The following is a 16888-nucleotide window of genomic DNA, read 5'->3' as shown; positions in this document are numbered from 1 at the left end:
ACATCTCTAGAAGAGACTTAGCAAGCATAGAAGATCAGTATGTCAATTCCACAGAGTTTGATAACTTAGTTTGGCCCTCAATTTTGAGCTTGGCCATTATTCAGTTCACAGACAGGCCAGTAAGTTTAGACAAGATATCCACTTCAAGAAAGGGGATAGGGTCTATCAATGCATCATGAAACATAGATTGAAACAAGTGGGCAAATATTGTCCCAAGCTTTCATTCTGTAGTTTTGGCCCTTTTCCAATAGTTAAGAAGTTAAGTGATGTCTCCATGAAGTTAAAGTTTCCTACTAGTTGGACAATGCATGATGTTTTCCATGTTTCTTGGCTAAAACCATATGTTGGTCCAGAAGTGTTTGATGTTTCAGATGAACAGCAGCCACATGTGGTAGACGAAGCAAAAGTTATTGAGCTTGAGGAAATCCTTCTTCATCGATGGAAGCATGGTTCCGGTTGATGGATATGTCAGTTTTATACAAAATTTCGAGATCGAGGCACCCACGAAGCCGTATGGCTAGACAAGGAGTTCTTCTAGGAGTACCCTCAATTGTTGGAGGATTACTTGGAAGCCATGAACCTGCCACCAAGCTAAGCAGGAGGGAATGTCACATGCACTCTGCACTCAGTGCATGGTGACAAACTGGCTCATCATCAGCAGTGCAATAGTTGTACATTATTAGAACCCAGTAGGATGATAATTGTCATACGCCGTGACCCCATTGTACATCCTCAGTCCAGGATAAGTCAGGCACGAGCTACGTAGATCATTCCTCAGCCTTAATGGGTCAGTCAATCAGTCAAGTCCCTTAACCCACTTGGAGAGAATCATTCATACATGTAGAGTCAGTAGAAGCCTTAGGGTTTGCATCAGAAAGCACTCTCTATCCTGCATAATATGCATTCATATGCCTGTGCATCATTTAGAACATCCCAGAAGCCTTAGGGAATTTACTAGGATTTATCTGGTATTTTTTCCATATTTTATAGTATTTATTTAGCATTTATTATCATTTATAAATATAAACTTTATTAAATAAATGACCAACCAACTTGACCAACGTCTAGTTAGTATAAATAGGCTTGCATAGGGCTTAGTTTCTCATTCACTCTTCAGTGTGCTAAGAGCTTTCCTCCTTGAGCAGCCCTAGGAGTTCCCTTGCCTTCAACACTAGACTAGTCTCATCCAGCCCTTGGAGAGCTTGAGTTTGCTTCAGCCAATCTTGGTTCTCCAATGCATGCATCTTCAGCAATCCCTACTGCCATAAGCGCATCAGATCAGCCCCCAAGTCAGCATAAACACCTGCGTTTTCTGCATGTGAATCAGTCGCCTACAGCCTAGTCCTTGGCAGCCTGCATTTACAGATCTGCAACACCTCCAGTTCAGTGTTTCTGTCCAGCAGTCCTGTAGCAAGCGTTTCAGTCCAGCCTCAGTTCTATGTCAGAAAACAGCCATTCAGCTCTGCGTTTGCAGATTTCTAACAGCCCCTTTCAAGCATTTTCAGTCCCACAGCAGTTTACATCACTATTCAGCATCATCCAATCATACACCAGCCCTCTGGTGAAGGTAACCAAGCATTCATAAGCATTTACAACATTCTAACATAGCTTAGAACAGTCCACTGCCTACTTTTCTCAGCCTCAGGTGTGCAGTCCTTCCTCATGCCCTTGGGAAGAGTGCATAGGCTTGAGTGCATAGGCTCGAGATTAGTTCATCGCGGTGTTTCTACAGTCGTGTATAGTTCAACTAGGCTTCCGATCCTTTGAGATCTTGCGTTTGGCTTATCTACAGTCCACAGTCATTCTCTCTAAAGAAATAAAGCAAATACTATCTCGTTATCGCGGGATAGGGGGCCCTTCAATGGGTAATTCGGGACCCAATCTTGTGTACAGTTCTCATATCTCTCTCTCATATGGGTTGTTAAAACTCATGAAACTCAGGATACAGAAGACGGTGTGAGCATTTGTGTGATAGGATCTTCCGATACAAAGACTTCCGCTGCATATCACAGTGGAAGGCTTTATCCCACTCTGGTGGCTGGATTACTGGAGCGCTTGCAAGCATTCTCCTTAGGTCCTGGAATGCGTTTTGGTGTTCTTTAGTCCATATGTATTCTACCCCCTTCTTGGTGAGAGCATAGAGTGGGTTGGCAATGTCTGCAAGGTAGCGGAGGAACCTGTTGTGCCATTTGATCTGACCCAAGAATCTACTGAGCTCTTTCAGATTCTGAGGTGGTTGCAGCTTCTGGATCATGCTGACCTTGGAGGGATCCACGGCAATGCCATCTTTGGACACGATGTGTCCTAGGAGGACTCCACTTGTGACAAAAGAACACTTGGCAGGATTCAGTTTTAGCTGTGTCTGCTGGCACCTTTCTAAACATAACAGCAAGTAGCGCAAATGCTCCATCTTTTTGCCAAAAACACTAAAGTCATCCACAAATACATGCATGAAGCCAGTGAGGTAATCATAAAATATTTCTTGGACCATGCGCTGAAAGGTTGCATTGCGGGTCCAAATGTCATCACATTTGAAGCGAAGGATCCCCATTCTGTGATGAATGCTATTTTTTCCTTGTCCTCTGGTGCCATTCTGACCTAGTTATACCCACTGAAGCCATCTAAGAAGGAATACATTTCATGTCCAGCCATTGCATCTAACATTGAGTCTGTGAAGGGCAACGGAAATGAGTCTGATATAGCTGCAGCATTCAGTTTCCTATAATCTACACAAACACTTAGCTTCCCATGTTTACAATCGAAATTAGTCAGTGATATGGATCCCACTGCCAATAGCTTATCTATCTCTTCCTTTACCTGCTTAGCATAGTTGGGGCTCATTCTTACCTCTGATGTCTAATCGGAATGGCATCCTCCCTCAAGTTTATCTTGTGCTTATAGAAGCTTGGGTCTATGCTTGGCATAGACCCAAGCAAAGACATCCTTGTATCTGCATAACAACTCCTAGAGCTCGGTCTTCATTTGTCCTTCCAGCTTAGCACTGAACTTGACAATTTTGGGTTGCTCCGCATTACCCAAGTTGAGCTCTGTCAGTTCATCTTCCTGCAATTCATCTTCCTGCAATCTGATGCATTTTTGTTGTTCCCTATCCTTACATCTTAAGGCTTCCATCCATTCCTTCACCCCTTGTTCTGATTGTTTATCCTCCTCACGTGTTTGTTCACTAGCCTTTTGTTGTTACCATTATTCCCTCCACATCCAGCTGAAATAATGAAATCAGCTCTGGATTTTCTCTGATTATTCTTTCCTCCTCATCCTCTTCTATTCCGTCCAGCAGGTTCAATCTTTCCACATGCAATGGTCTGATTGCCGGATCTATGTCCACTAGTGTGTTGACTCTAATATTCTTCTTTCCCCTCCTGATGGTAATGCTTTCTTTCAGCCAGTCATGTTTGATTTTTCCATGTCTTATGCATGGTCTACCCAGCAACATGGGATACGATTCCGAGTTGCCCTCCATTCGGAGTACCAAAAACACAATGGGAAAGTTGTATCCAGTTACAGTGATCTATTCTCCTCGGACAAGTCCGAGTGGGCCTGATTGGCCATGCGCACCAAGAATGGAGCTGGGTGGAACTCGGTGATCCCTAATTCCCTGGCTGTTGATTCCGAAAGTATGTTCACTCCCGACCCACCATCTACAATGGCTCCTCTGATTTCTTTTCCCCTCAGATGTACTGTTATTTGGGGCACCACATTATCTACTTCTGGAACATCCTCTGTCTCCACCACCTGACATTCTGCTTCTTCTGCTGATTCAACCTCACTCTGTGAGTGGTTAGAGCCTTCCGTTCCTCCCTTGGGACTTAGTAGCTTCTTGATGTGCTGCTTCCTATAGTTAGGCACTCGTGACAGCAGTTGATCGAGGGTTATGTCCAGTTTCATGGTTTTGAGGTCTTCCCATAGGTCATACTGCTCCTCATTGTTTAGTTTGTTGCCTTGTTGGGCACTTTTCTTTTCTTTTCTCTCTCTTCCTTTAGCTTTTTCTGAGGACTCTGCTTCTTTTGAGTGTTGGTGTGCTGGTTCAGTCCCTTTTGGAGATACTCCCTTCCCTTGATCCCTGAGTTGTTCGGACATTGATCCCTGAGTTGTTCGGACATTTATGTCCCGCGAGGATCATCTTCTCGCATCACATTATTCTTCTGTATGAATGCTTCATCTGGGGTGCCCTTGGTCTTCATGGTTGTGTGGTTTCTTTCCTGCCCTTGGCTTGTGCATCTTGCACTTCTCTGACTACTTGATCCCCCTGACCTTCCTTTTGTTCCTCCCAATCCAGGGGGGTTTTCTTTTGTTCCACCACTTCAGGTGTCAGATGCTCTGCAGCATCTGCCTTTTCATTTCCCTTTTGGCTTCTGGTGACAACAGCCACCATCGGAGAACTGTTTAATTTCCACATGGCAGATGCTGTCGCTTCTACTGAATCTCCAAAGCTTCCCTGAAGCTCCTGCTGATGTTTTAAGTACAACGGACATTCAGTTTTCCTGTGTCCTGACTTCCGACAGTAGTAGCACTGGAATGCATTCTGCTGTTGTCCCCACCACCCCTTCCTCTGCCAAACCCTCGACCATAGTAGGACCTCTGTGGTGTCAGTACAACAATCATTGGATCTGCTCCATCAACTGCATTTACCGATGCTGCTACCCGACTTCTTCCATTATATGTGCAATTCTCTGTCAGATGCGTGAAAGTCTGACAGATGGCACATGTTGGCTGCATCTTGCATTCTTCTTTCAAATGCCCCTCATTTTTGTAGATCGGACAGAACACACCAGGTCTGTAGTCCGACATGCCGGAGTGTTTGCTCGAGCCCGCAGCCAACGTTTCAGCAACCCTCTTGGCCAACACATCCACCTCGTCCCTTGTGCCTTTTTTTTTGCTTTTCTTGCTGCGCTTGGGTTCCTCCTCAGCACCTGACTCATTATCTGATTCCTCTGTGTCTGACTCACTGCTTGAATCGTTGTATGACGAATTGTTCTTTTTGTTCTTTTTCTTCTTGGACTTTTTTTCCAAGCCCATGTTCCTCTCTGCCCTTTTGGTTACCTCGACTAGTCCATCAAACCCTTGTAATGCAATGTCTATTTGAGCCAAGGTTGGTTTGATTTTCTTGTGTAGGCCATGCAGAAACCAATCCGCTAGGATAGCCTCAGATGGCCTATCTTCCTAGGTCAGTCTTGCATGTAGTGTGCAGAACTTTGCTGCATAATCGTCCACCGGCAGGTACTTCTGCCTCAGACTCCTGAGCTTCTCTTGTAGCTCAGAAGGTGTTTTGACTATTTGGAACCTCTTGAGGAATGCTTCCTTTAGTTCTTGGAATGTGGTGAAATGGTCGTGTGCATACCACAAGCCATGCAAGTTCACCTACTTTGCTACAAAATGCAAAAAAGCTCCAAAATGCTAATAAAGATCTATAAAAAGTAAGTAGCACTTCAACAATTGCTGCTATGAATGGATTTTCTGGATTATGGTTTATTAGCTTGCAAAGTTTTTTTTTAAAGTTAAATAGAAAGCTTGAGGGGGATTAAGTTAACACCCATGCAAATGTGCTCATAGGAATTATGTAGAGCTCATTTTTAACACACCTAAGGTTACAAAAACGAAAGCTGGTAGTAGAATATGCTTTATCAGAAATGCTCTGTATGCTAATTAGGCTAAAAGAATAGGTTTTACTGACTTCCCAGCTTCCACCAGCATAATCTCATCTTTTATACATTTTGGACACCCAATCTCGGCTCAGTTGCAATTAACATTTTCCTTCCTCAATATACTTTGTTAATGAGAGTCGTTTTACACTGTAAATGATTTCACCTCTTTAATTAACTTTTTTTAAAAGTTATTATCATGGTGTTGTGCTCTGATTAAAATCTACAAGCCCTTTACATATACAAGGGATCATCGGAATCCATTAAGTGTGAGCTGAGCCCCTTACACATCAAGTAATAAGGGCCTTGGCAATATATGCAAATCCATTCAGGGGACAGGGAGTTGACAATAGAATGTACTGCATAATACATGTAGCCATATTGTCCTGCCCCATCAATTACTGTAAGCTTATCAGAAAATGACTGATGTTTAATTAAGTTGTTAATTTATTCATAATGGTTGTGATTATCTTTGAACCTCCATAGATCAGCCATCCCAACACGTGTGTCATCATTGGTGTCATAGATTATTTAACAAAGCGGGCCAAGGCCAAAGCTATGTAAAAGGCTATGCGAAAGCCACCGCCAACTTTCTCCACGAGAACGTGCCCACTAGAAATAGTGATAATCCTCATACCCATTTTATTAATGAATTGGTAGAGCTCTTGGTCAAAGAGTTCCTCTTGTGGTGCACCGAAAGTCCACACCTTGCTACCCACAAGCAAATGGCCAAGGTAAAAGCACAAACAAGACCTTGTGCGCTATTTTCTAAAAGACAATAGAAGCATTGAGGAGTGATTAGGAGCACATGTTGCACTCCTCTATGAGCGTACTGCACATCATACAAGGTGGTTGTCAAAAGAGCACACCCTTGCATTTGGGCTTGATGCTATCATGCCAATGGAACACTTGGTCCCCAAGCCTCCGAATTGCGGCTAGACATAGCCTCAATGGACCACCACGCGACTAAAACAGAAACACCCATGGTGAGTTGGAGTTCCCTTAAGAAGACCATCTCAGCCTTGGTGTGGACACCAGGCTAGCCACAATGTTTTGTCTTGGCAGATATGGACCTCATTAGGCCACCCACCCCTCACACCTTCCATAGCAACCATTACTATGGCAAATAATTCTCAATACATGATCATCATATGTTTTGAAGTGGAGTTTCTTCTTGGATCTAGACTTGTATCACGTAAGATTTATGTGACCCCTCATTAGAATGAGATGGATCGTGGCAATGAATTGCATTGTCAATAAGGATCGTAATATGGAATGGTTACTATACCTTCGGTGAACGAGGTCACCTCGAACCTAGGCGCCTATAAGATATTGTTACGTTTTTAGTAACTAGGTTACGTGGCTTAAGAGGCTTCACGAGGCGCCCATAAAATATTTTATGTTTTTAGTAACTACTGTATGAGCCGCCTTCATCTCTACTACTTACATAGGTTTAACCTATTGCGTGTTTAGTTGCATCAACCCGTTGCTCTTTCCATCACCACCCTCTGCTATGCGACTCTGATCATCAATGGTATTCACTGAAGAATCCATGTTCACCGCTTTGTACCTGATTAAGAGCTACTAGCTCGGCTCAGTTGTAATTAACCTTTTCGTTCCTTAATATACTTTGTTAATGAGAGTCGTTTTTTTTTTTTCAAAAAAAGGGGCAGATATATTGATGAGAGAGAGAGAATCCGAGGTTACATTGGGGGGCCACGTGTCTGTCTAATGAGAGTCGTTTTACACTGTAATTGATTTCAGCTCTTTAATTAGCATTTTAAAAAAAGTTATGGTGCTGTGCTGTGATTTAAATTCCAAGGGGTCATCGGAATCCATTGAGTGTGAGCTGAACCCCTTACACATCAAGTAATAAGGGGCTTGGCAGTATATGCAAATCCATTCAGTGGACAGGGAGTTAACAATAGAATGTACTGCATAATACAGGTAGCCATATTGTCCTGCCCCATCAATTATGTTTTGATTGCTGTAAGCTTTATCAGAAAATTACTACTCCGTATTGACACCACAGCATACGCAAATGCTTCAAACAATGCACTTAATCTGAATTAGGTCGTATAAATGAGAACTTAAAAAGATGTATTTGCATCTGGACTTAAGTCTGTACAGTTTATATTACACTTTGAAAGAGATGTTAAGCGTCACCTCAGCTCCGCCACCATTAGGCACAATACATAACGTATGTCTATTCCTCTGTAGAGGTTTCAAAATACTGTGAAGTGTTTTACCCAAAATATAATTACCCAGTTAGCATGCCTGACTACATCAAAAGAAAAAATCCCTGTTTCATATGCATGGGAAGAGATGCAAGCGATATGTCAAACCAAGGGTGTCTAGGGGGTCAAAACCAAGGCCTTCCTCGGTGTCTCGGTCTGATCCAAATCGCTAATAAGATTTCCTTTGTGATGATGGTTGCTTGCGTGGAATTTTGCTCAAAAATGCGGCATCAACTTTCTTATATTGATTGTTCAGTTCTTTCACAGCTGTCTGAGCAAGCCCGTCAATGCCATCTCCATGCTTCTCATACAGCAATGGAAGAGTATGGGCTGCAAGGACAGCTGCACACCACAAAAATGGCTAATTCAAAACAGCGCAAACACACACACACACACACACACAAGCACGCACAAAAAAAAGGGGGCTGAAAAGAAGAGAACCTACCAAGATAGACCAGAGTGAGAAAGCGGAACCAGCTACCAAACAGCGCGAGAAGAGAAAGGATACCTACAAGCTGCAAACACAAGCAATGTGGAATCTTTGAGCACACATGCGCACACAATCAAATGCAAAATCAATGATTTGAAAAGACGGTACCTTCAGGAATCGCTTCGCATCTTTGCCAATGGCTATGCCGTGTAGAATGGCAAGATTCCTGTTAATCTCAACCTTGCAAGTTTTGGCGATGCGCAGGACTTGATCGTCTGACAGCTCCAACTTGGGAACTGGAGGGGGAGCTCTGCAGACAAGCAACAAAAGTCAAAATATACAGAGGCAGATTCCACCACCTGGAAGGGGTGCACCACGAATTTCCTAAGGCGAGAGACACTAATTGAAGAAAGATGCAGTCGAGTAAAACCTGTTGAGAAAAGCTGCTCCATTGGACCAGGTAAAGAGGACGACCACAACTCCAAGCGAGAGAAGGGAGATCACGGAAATGAAATGGTAGCCAAGCCATTCAAACAAAAGCCAAATCACTGTAGCCCCTGCAAGAAACCCCGCAGAGAGGTGCTTCTTCTTCCATAGGAGGACATCAGCATCTAGAAAGAATCACCACCCAACCAACCATCATCTACAGTTAAGACACTATATCTGCAGTTTGCCTTAAAGACCATAATTAACAAGCATCATTTGCACACCCTATAATCTTCACCGTAGAAGCACCATTGCACGAAACACCTCGCAACGATGAGAATTAGCCTCCATCATTAAACAAATATTTACCTCCATTGCAACAAAATCTCACAACAACTAGGTTCAGTTATGACTCAATCACAACTGCACAATATAGCTGGTAAAGGAACACCAGCATCCTATGCCAAATTGAAAGCAAAGATTAAAGGTGTGACCCTTAGCTAGACAGTTTCACAAGCCTGGATAATTAGTGCTACTCTACGGCTCCATCACACGCATAATCTGAGGTGAGCAATTACAATTAGTCATCATCTACATCACATTCTGTTATGTCAACTTAATGTGGAATCCTGTCTGGAAAATGATCACTACATTGACGTATCACAACCAGAGTTTCATCACTAACTAGGCCAACCCATCAAGCGTTTCTGCTACCCATGAATCTTCATCCTAAAATCAGCCTGACTATGGCCAGGAGCCTCATTTCAACCATCATCAGGGAGGGTCCGATGCAGCTTGACAACATGGTTTTTGAGCCTGCTCACCGCAATCTACTCGATGCAAATACTAGGACAATAAGGAGGTTTGTGTCTCAGGAATTGATTGAAACAAAAGCATTACAAGGCTAAGTGCAATGACACTCTACGGAGAAAACCGACTGATAGAGATACGTCGAAGCCACAAAAGTACATGAGAAATGCTCTAAGAAGAAATGGGGTGAAGAATTGAACAAAGTAGGCCAATTCTGAGGAAAAGGACTCACCAAGACACAGAGAAGAAAATGAAATAAAGCCTTGGCTGAAGCTGAGAGAAAAGCCAAGAGAAACCTGAGGAAGATGATGATGGCCAGATCAAAGACTAGTTCCAGACCATAGATGCAAGCCCTGAAAATGAAAATCCCTGCTAGTGATCACACTATCTATTTTTGACATCAAAGGATCATTCTGCCTGGAGCTTTACCCCATCTCCAGTTAGAAGTCATCATTACAGCACAGGGCTCAAGCACAATTGCAGCGAGACAAGCCTAAGATAATTGCTTGTCGCAACTGCACAGCATCATAACACTACAGAATTTTTTCCTCATGTGACGTATAGAGAGGGGGAGTACATACAGTAACCTCCTCCAAGCAGATCGTGGACAGACCTCTTTCGACCGGAAAGGCGTCCATAGCCGGAGCTTCCAGATGGGGAGGGAGAGGCCATGGTGTGGGACTGTGGGGGGGTCGGAAGGTTCTTCAGGTTCTCCAGAACACTGCTGAAGATGGCGGAGGAATCACTCCCTTCAGAGCTGTTAGACATGGTCGGAAATCAGAGAGACAGACAGGGAGGTGAGAGTGGGAGATGAGAGAAGAGGCTATGGCGATGAAGAAGGGGAGGGGAGCACAGACATATGAATCACCTTCGCGCGGGAGCATATCCCTTTCTTCGAGCACCTCGTCGCCGTCGATTGCCCACCCATCGCCACCGGGTATATCCCTTTCTTCCAGTTCCTCCCCACGCTATTGGGAGAGCACCTCCTCGCCGTCGATTACCCACCCTCCATCCTTCCATCGCCACCGTCCACACCTTTGCTTGCCCATATAGTGTGTACAAAAAATAACCCCTCCTAAAAAATGGTGGACGAAAAAAGAAAAAAAAAACTCTTCATAATTTTTAGTTATGATGGGTTAAAAATATGAAAATCACCAATTCCTCTTCTACCCAAGGATCGATGTAATGTTTGGTACGAATAGTTTTCCAACCCGGACCCGCAAGACCCATTGAACTCTAGTAGGATATTATTCTATAGACAAATGCGTGTGTTTTATGTACAACAAACTTCTTTCTCAATGCCCGGGGGCGTTCATCTAAAAATATATAAGTATACGAGTAAGTATAGCATGTGAGTTCAAATGAATGGGGTTTTTTAATTCGAAAGTTTAAGGTAAATTTACAGAAATACATTTACAGAAGGGGTTTTTTAAATCAATTTTGAAAAAAAAACACGTTAATCTATAAAGATAAGGGATCATTTTATTCATAAAAAATTCACAGGTAAGGCTTTTTTTTATACCCCTTGAACACACGTGATGTTTCTTAGGAGTGCACCCCCCCCAAGTCTCGAGATGAACCACTTTTTCATGTACATCACACACATCTTTGAAAAATTAGTTAAGATCTAACTATTGTAGGAAATCTATTCTATTAAGCACAAGTTTTCTCCCTGCTACGTGTCACTTTCTTCTACTTTTCTTATACTTCATCCTAGTTTCTTATACTTCATCCTAGTTTCTTCTATTTATCCTAGTTGCCTTCAAGAATTCATCCTAGTTTCTTCTTCTATTCTTATACTTCATCCTAAGTTCTTTTTCTATTCTTATACTTCATCCTAGTTTCTTCTACTTTTCTTATACTTCATCCTAGTTTCTTCTACTTTAGGATTTCAGCCTGCTTCAAGATCTCTTTAGTTACCTTTTTGAGATGCCCTAACTCTCTTAGAATAAAATCATAAACTAGTATATCAACCTTTTCAAGAACTAGAGTACTTGTGCCAAGAGGATGTGCTATGAGGATCTTTACTCTTTTTCTTTTAAGCTCTTCTTTGTGTGAACTCCTCATCTATAAGACATATTTTCCCATGAAGCTATTGGAATGGTTCTATTCTATAGTAATGAATCATGATGTGTTGCAATTTGTGGTGGCATTGAGGGCTAGATATGAGTAGAGGACCAGGATCAGGAGAATGTAGCCACATCACACTTGGACATTATCCCACATGAGCATATTTGTAAGAGGTGTACCCTCCTCGTATAAAAAGGGTCATTTCCAAGAAATGAATACAAGTAGCTCTCACGCCTCTCTATGAGTACAAGTTTCTATCTTGTAACCTAATTGTGCTTAAGTCAAGCTTGATTTTCATTATGTTGTTAATTAGGTAGGCTACATCCACCATAGGATTAGTGTTCTCATAATAATTAGTGTTAAGCACACCATAGCCATGCATGCTTGAAGGTCACATGTTAAGGTGCCATGTTTAATTTTTGACATGATGGACAATAAAGTTATCATCCCAAATACTTTGGTAATCCAAAAGTAATGTCCAAGAGCATCATCTTCTACAATTTGTTTGGGTATTTCCACTCCACAGTACTCATAGTTGTTCTCAAGATAACATGGTAGAGGGTCTATGTGTTTGAGTGAGTGGTTGTACGTCTTTACTAATTGTGGGTGGACAAGGAGTTTGAAGTGATTGGAGAGTGCTCATCCATGGGTGAAGCTACTCTATAAGTATGCTCATGTGGCATTCTTGTCTAGAAAGGTAATAGTGTGCATTTTTTAGGAGCTAAGTGGTAAGGCAAAGAGCACGTGTTAAGCCTTATTATGAAAGGATCATTGGAAACTTACCAAAAAGTGGAACTTAAAAGTTAACCCTCATGTTAAAGTATCTTGTGGCATGCTTGTCTAGAAAGGTAATAGTGCACAATTTAGGGAGCTAAGTGGTAAGGCAACGAGCACATGCTAAAGTATGCTCATGTGTGGCATGCTTGTCTAGAAAGGTAATAGTGTGCAATTTGAGGAGCAAAGCGGTAAGGCAAAGAGCACATGTTAAGCCTTGTTGTGCAAGGATCATTGGAAACTTACCAAAAAGTGGAACTTAAAATTTAACCCTCATGTTAGCAAGAGAATGCATCTCGAGTTAGTCATCTTACACGCATTGCAGATATCAACAGTTCCTTGTGTTGTGGGTGAGTGAAAATCAAAGAGCAGTGTGTCCATTAATGCTTCATTTTCCCAAGGAGAGGAGATAGAAGAAGAGATAGGAGAGAGAGAGAAAGAGACACACATGCAAGATGGGATAAGCTCCTTCTCAACCTCCACGCATAAACACACCACACATGCTAGCCTCTATTTTTTCCCTTAGTTCTTTTACACATTTGGAGCCTTATGTGTGGGCTTCCTCATAGTACAAGCTTAAAGTACAAGATGTAGAAGCATCTCAAGAGCATGTACAACATAATAATGATGCCCTTTTGGAGATTAAAGTGGGGACGTAATGCCAATCAAAGTTTACATTGTTGATTGAAGCCACCATGTTAACTAGAATGATTAACATGCCCCCTCAAGGTTATGCCAATGAAGATGTGAGCGGGCGATGTGGAGATGGTGATCTTCACACATGGGTGCTAACACTACAAGAATCGAAAGATATTGTGTGATTAATTTGTGACACATGGGTGTTGACACTACGAGAAGTGGAAGGTATTACATGATCAATTTATTGTTCCTCTAGATAAGGTAAAGTGGGAATGTTAGTATGATTGAAAGATGATAATATGTGCTGTATATCAATGCTCCACCCTCATATTATATTGTCCAAGCACCAACTAGTTCATGTTTTTAGTCCCCCATTGTGAGGAAGTAGCCATGGTTGAGTAGCCTGGGAACTTTTTGTATTCACATAGGAAGGGATCCTATGAGGCCAGATGGCTTGGATTGGATTTGGCACACTCTCAAATACGCTACATGCTACACATTAACAGATGGCCTATGAGGCCATATGGCTTGGATTAGTGTCCTGTATTTGCATAACAAAATTAAAGCTACCATGCCAATGTAATAATCAGGCAAACTTATCACAGTGATGAATAGACCTACAACATACACCACTTCTTCATTAAGAACACACCCATATTGAATAACTTCAGCAAAACATCACTCTTGCATTATAGAGAAGTAAGTAAATCAAGAAAGATCTAATATGCAGACACAAATGCATCATGAACACAATACCGCCCAAATTTATAGAATAGGAAACTCTTGAACTTGAACTTGAAATTAATAGACTGCATCTTCTTGCATTAATAAGAAAGACAAACTAAAATAGAACATAAGCAAAAACGTAAGCACCCTGAACATCAGGCACCGCCTGGATATATATCCTAATCTAACTCTTAACTACCCTTTCTAATGACATTCATCAGATATGATCCGGTTTCACAACTGTCAAGGCTTTCCCATAAACTTACACACCAAATCGAATATTCCACCTAATCTATTAATATAGCTTATTCTATATTAAGGTTTAACCACCTGGCACAGCCCGGTGGTTGGATTCAAAGAATCCTAACCTGAACTCACTAATTACCTTGATCAATATCATGGAAATTGATAGACCCTATCTCCTACAAAACACCCTTCTTCCTACTAATCTTCAATTGTTTACCAAACTTCCCTCAAAATTTAATCTCAACAAGTCCTACTTCTAATAAATCATCCTCTACCACCACAACTTTTTCTGGTGTTAGCAAAACACCTCCCTAGCTTCCTATCTAGTATACCTTGCTGCTAATAGAACTTGAAAAATTGAAATCTTTTCATCATCTTGCTCAAGCCCCAACTCTAGATCTTCAAATTCCTAACCCAACTTTCTCTTCTTACCAACTAGAATCAACTTCTTCTTCTTATCCTCCTAAATAGATTGAACTGGTGAATCCGCATCATATGATGCCCTTTTGCAAATAACGAAGCCAAAAGTGCTCCTAACTTAGGCTTAGTCTGGGATTTTCTCTTATCCTTCACCTCAACTTCTTGCATAATACAATAAAAAATGATAGTAGCCCAAATAGCTACTCCACCTGTGCAAAGGAGCATAATTCTCTTTCCTCATATAATCAAATTTCATAAGTTGAAACACCCTCTCCAAATACCATTTCACCTGTAAGATTCCTCCCCAGCCCCTCAAGATGTCCAGTATCTTCCCCCTGTAAATCGATTCCCTCTTCAGAATAATAAAAGATCTTGTTTCTACCTATTTTGGTTTAGAGATAGAAAATGTTCTAGAGAGAGATTATTAAGATTTTAGATATTTTTGGATGGAAAAATATCTCTTCTTATTAAAATAAATTCCCCTGAAATAGAAGTTCAAAAAGATTTTCAGAAGGTGCATTAGAAATAAATTATAATCTGTTCAAAAGGCCTTATCCTAAGGGTCCAGATTTTCCGAAAATTTTAAATTAAGGTTCTGAGGGGCCAATCAGACTCATCCAAATGTATGGAGGAGATAAATTGAAGAAATAAAGAAAATCCCCCCAAAAATGAGTAAATAAATTGAAGAAATGTATGGAGGAGATAAATTGAAGAAATAAAGAAAATCTCCCCAAAAATGAGTAAATACTCACACAAGATGAAGAGTGGACTAAGGACCAAAGGAAATACTAAAAAAATAAATTTTTGACACCTCAAGAGAGGGGATTCTCCCTAATATTGGAGGTGCCTATTTCACATGTGGTGGAGTTTTAAATTCTCAAATATTGAGATATTTCATCTCTCCTCTCTCCTAATTCAAGTCTAGTTCCAAAAAGTAAGCTAAACTGACTCAAAAATGGTCAAAAATTGACCAAACTGATCTGAAAAATTCTAGAAACAGTTTGCTTGGTTAGAAGCTCATTTTTTCCTATAAATAGAAGCCTCCCCCTTTGTAGAAGCTTAATAGTGTTTTATGCACTGTTACTCTACTCCACCCCAGAGCCAAAAACAGTGAATTTATTGATAATTCATTAGTTTTTGACCTTTTCCTCTTCAAAAGAATTGGTGGTCACTCTTGTTGCAAACAAGAGTAGATCCCTCAAACCATCAAGCCAAAGGAAAGCTCACAGAAATTCAAGTAAGCTAGAAATTCTACTTTTTCTTTATTCCTTTTAATGGTTTTCTAATTTTTGTTTTCTTTAAAATGAAAAATTAATGTTATATTGCCTTAATGGAAAGGCTTTCCCCCTCTCTTTATTCTTAAATTCCGCCTTTCTTTATCCTAGATAAGTAATCAAATTATTAGAATTAAACTTTTCATATTGTTTGTCTTTTAAAAGTGGAATTTGATTAGTTTAGAATGCTTTGAACCATTTGGGATAATTTTTAAGTAACTTGAGGATAGAAAAATTGAAAAATGGTCAGCCACACAAAGAAGGTTATGGCAAATTTTTTTTTAAATTTTGTGAAATAAGTTTTATCTTTTATTATTCAAAAAGAGTAATCCCCACCATTTGTGTATTGTAAAAGTGTTATTTTCATTCTAGGCATAGAAAAATGCATAGCAGAAATATTTTAATTATAAAAGTGTTATTTCCATTAAAATTTAAATTCTATACATAGAAAGATGCATATTGGTTATGTTTTTATTATAAAAGAGTGATTTTCATTAGATTTAAATTCTATGCATAGAAAGATGCATATTGGATATTTTTTATTATAAAAGTGTGATTTTCATTAGAATTAAATTCTATGCATAGAAAGATGCATATTGGAAATAATTTTTTTTATTATAAAAGTGTTACTTTCATCAATATTGATTTTCATGCATAAAATGATGCATAAAAGATTATTTTATTATAAAAGTGTTACTTTCACTAAACTTGATTTTTATGCTTAAAACGATGCATAAAAGAATTTTTTTTATAGAAGTGTTACTTTCATCAAAATTGATTTTTATGTATAAATAGATGCATAAAAGATTTTTTTAATTATAAAAGTGTTACTTTCTTCAATATTGATTTTCATGCATAAAATGATGCATAAAAGAATTTGTTTTATTATAAAAGTGTTACTTTCACCAATATTGATTTTTATGCATAAAAGATTTTTTTATTATTATAAAAGTGTTACTTTCATCAAAATTGATTTTTATGTATAAATAGATGCATAAAAGATTTTTTTGAAATCATAAAAGTGTTACTTTCATCAAAATTGATTTTTATGTATAAATAGATGCATAAAAGAATTTTTTCAATTATAAAAGTGTTACTTTCATCAATATTGATTTTCATGCATAAAAGAATTTTTTTGATTATAACAGTGTTACTTTCATCAAATTTGATTTTTTT

At 40.0% G+C, this 16888-nt stretch overlaps 1 protein-coding gene across 2 annotated transcripts; it reads right to left on the bottom strand.

Annotated features, from left to right (window-relative positions):
• Positions 1–7407: 7407 nt before the first annotated feature.
• LOC147641653 (reticulon-like protein B6) lies at positions 7408–10394 on the bottom strand. 2 transcript variants are annotated; one of them, XM_086815948.1, is made up of 5 exons: positions 10145–10394; positions 8758–8938; positions 8496–8637; positions 8343–8412; positions 7408–8239 (listed from the first exon to the last, which is right to left on the bottom strand). In XM_086815948.1, the coding sequence occupies exons 1-5, from the start codon at positions 10329–10331 to the stop codon at positions 8067–8069; spliced, it is 753 nt and encodes a 250-aa protein (XP_086672074.1). In that variant the 5' UTR covers positions 10332–10394; the 3' UTR covers positions 7408–8066. The 2 variants fall into 2 exon arrangements, with proteins under 2 accessions (XP_086672074.1, XP_086672152.1); XM_086816026.1 differs by having other exon boundaries at positions 10177–10349.
• Between the last annotated feature and the right edge of the window lie 6494 nt (positions 10395–16888).

This window comes from Cibotium barometz, chromosome 1 (assembly GCF_041138505.1).
Source record: "Cibotium barometz isolate CiBa-2024 chromosome 1, ASM4113850v1, whole genome shotgun sequence".
Taxonomy (NCBI): domain Eukaryota; kingdom Viridiplantae; phylum Streptophyta; class Polypodiopsida; order Cyatheales; family Cibotiaceae; genus Cibotium; species Cibotium barometz.
Note: the sequence above shows the minus strand (reverse complement) of the source record. Positions and strands in the feature narration are given on the sequence as shown.

What these genes read in the sequence shown, in the direction of transcription:
- LOC147641653 (XM_086815948.1), bottom strand. Translation starts at nt 10,331, where the DNA reads ATGTCTAACAGCTCTGAAGGGAGTGATTCCTCCGCCATCTTCAGCAGT. An exon ending in ATGCGAAGCGATTCCTGAAG is followed by an intron (nt 8,413 to 8,495) that starts GTACCGTCTTTT and finishes TTGTGTTTGCAG; the next exon opens with CTTGTAGGTATCCTTTCTCT. An exon ending in TCTCACTCTGGTCTATCTTG is followed by an intron (nt 8,240 to 8,342) that starts GTAGGTTCTCTT and finishes TGTGGTGTGCAG; the next exon opens with CTGTCCTTGCAGCCCATACT.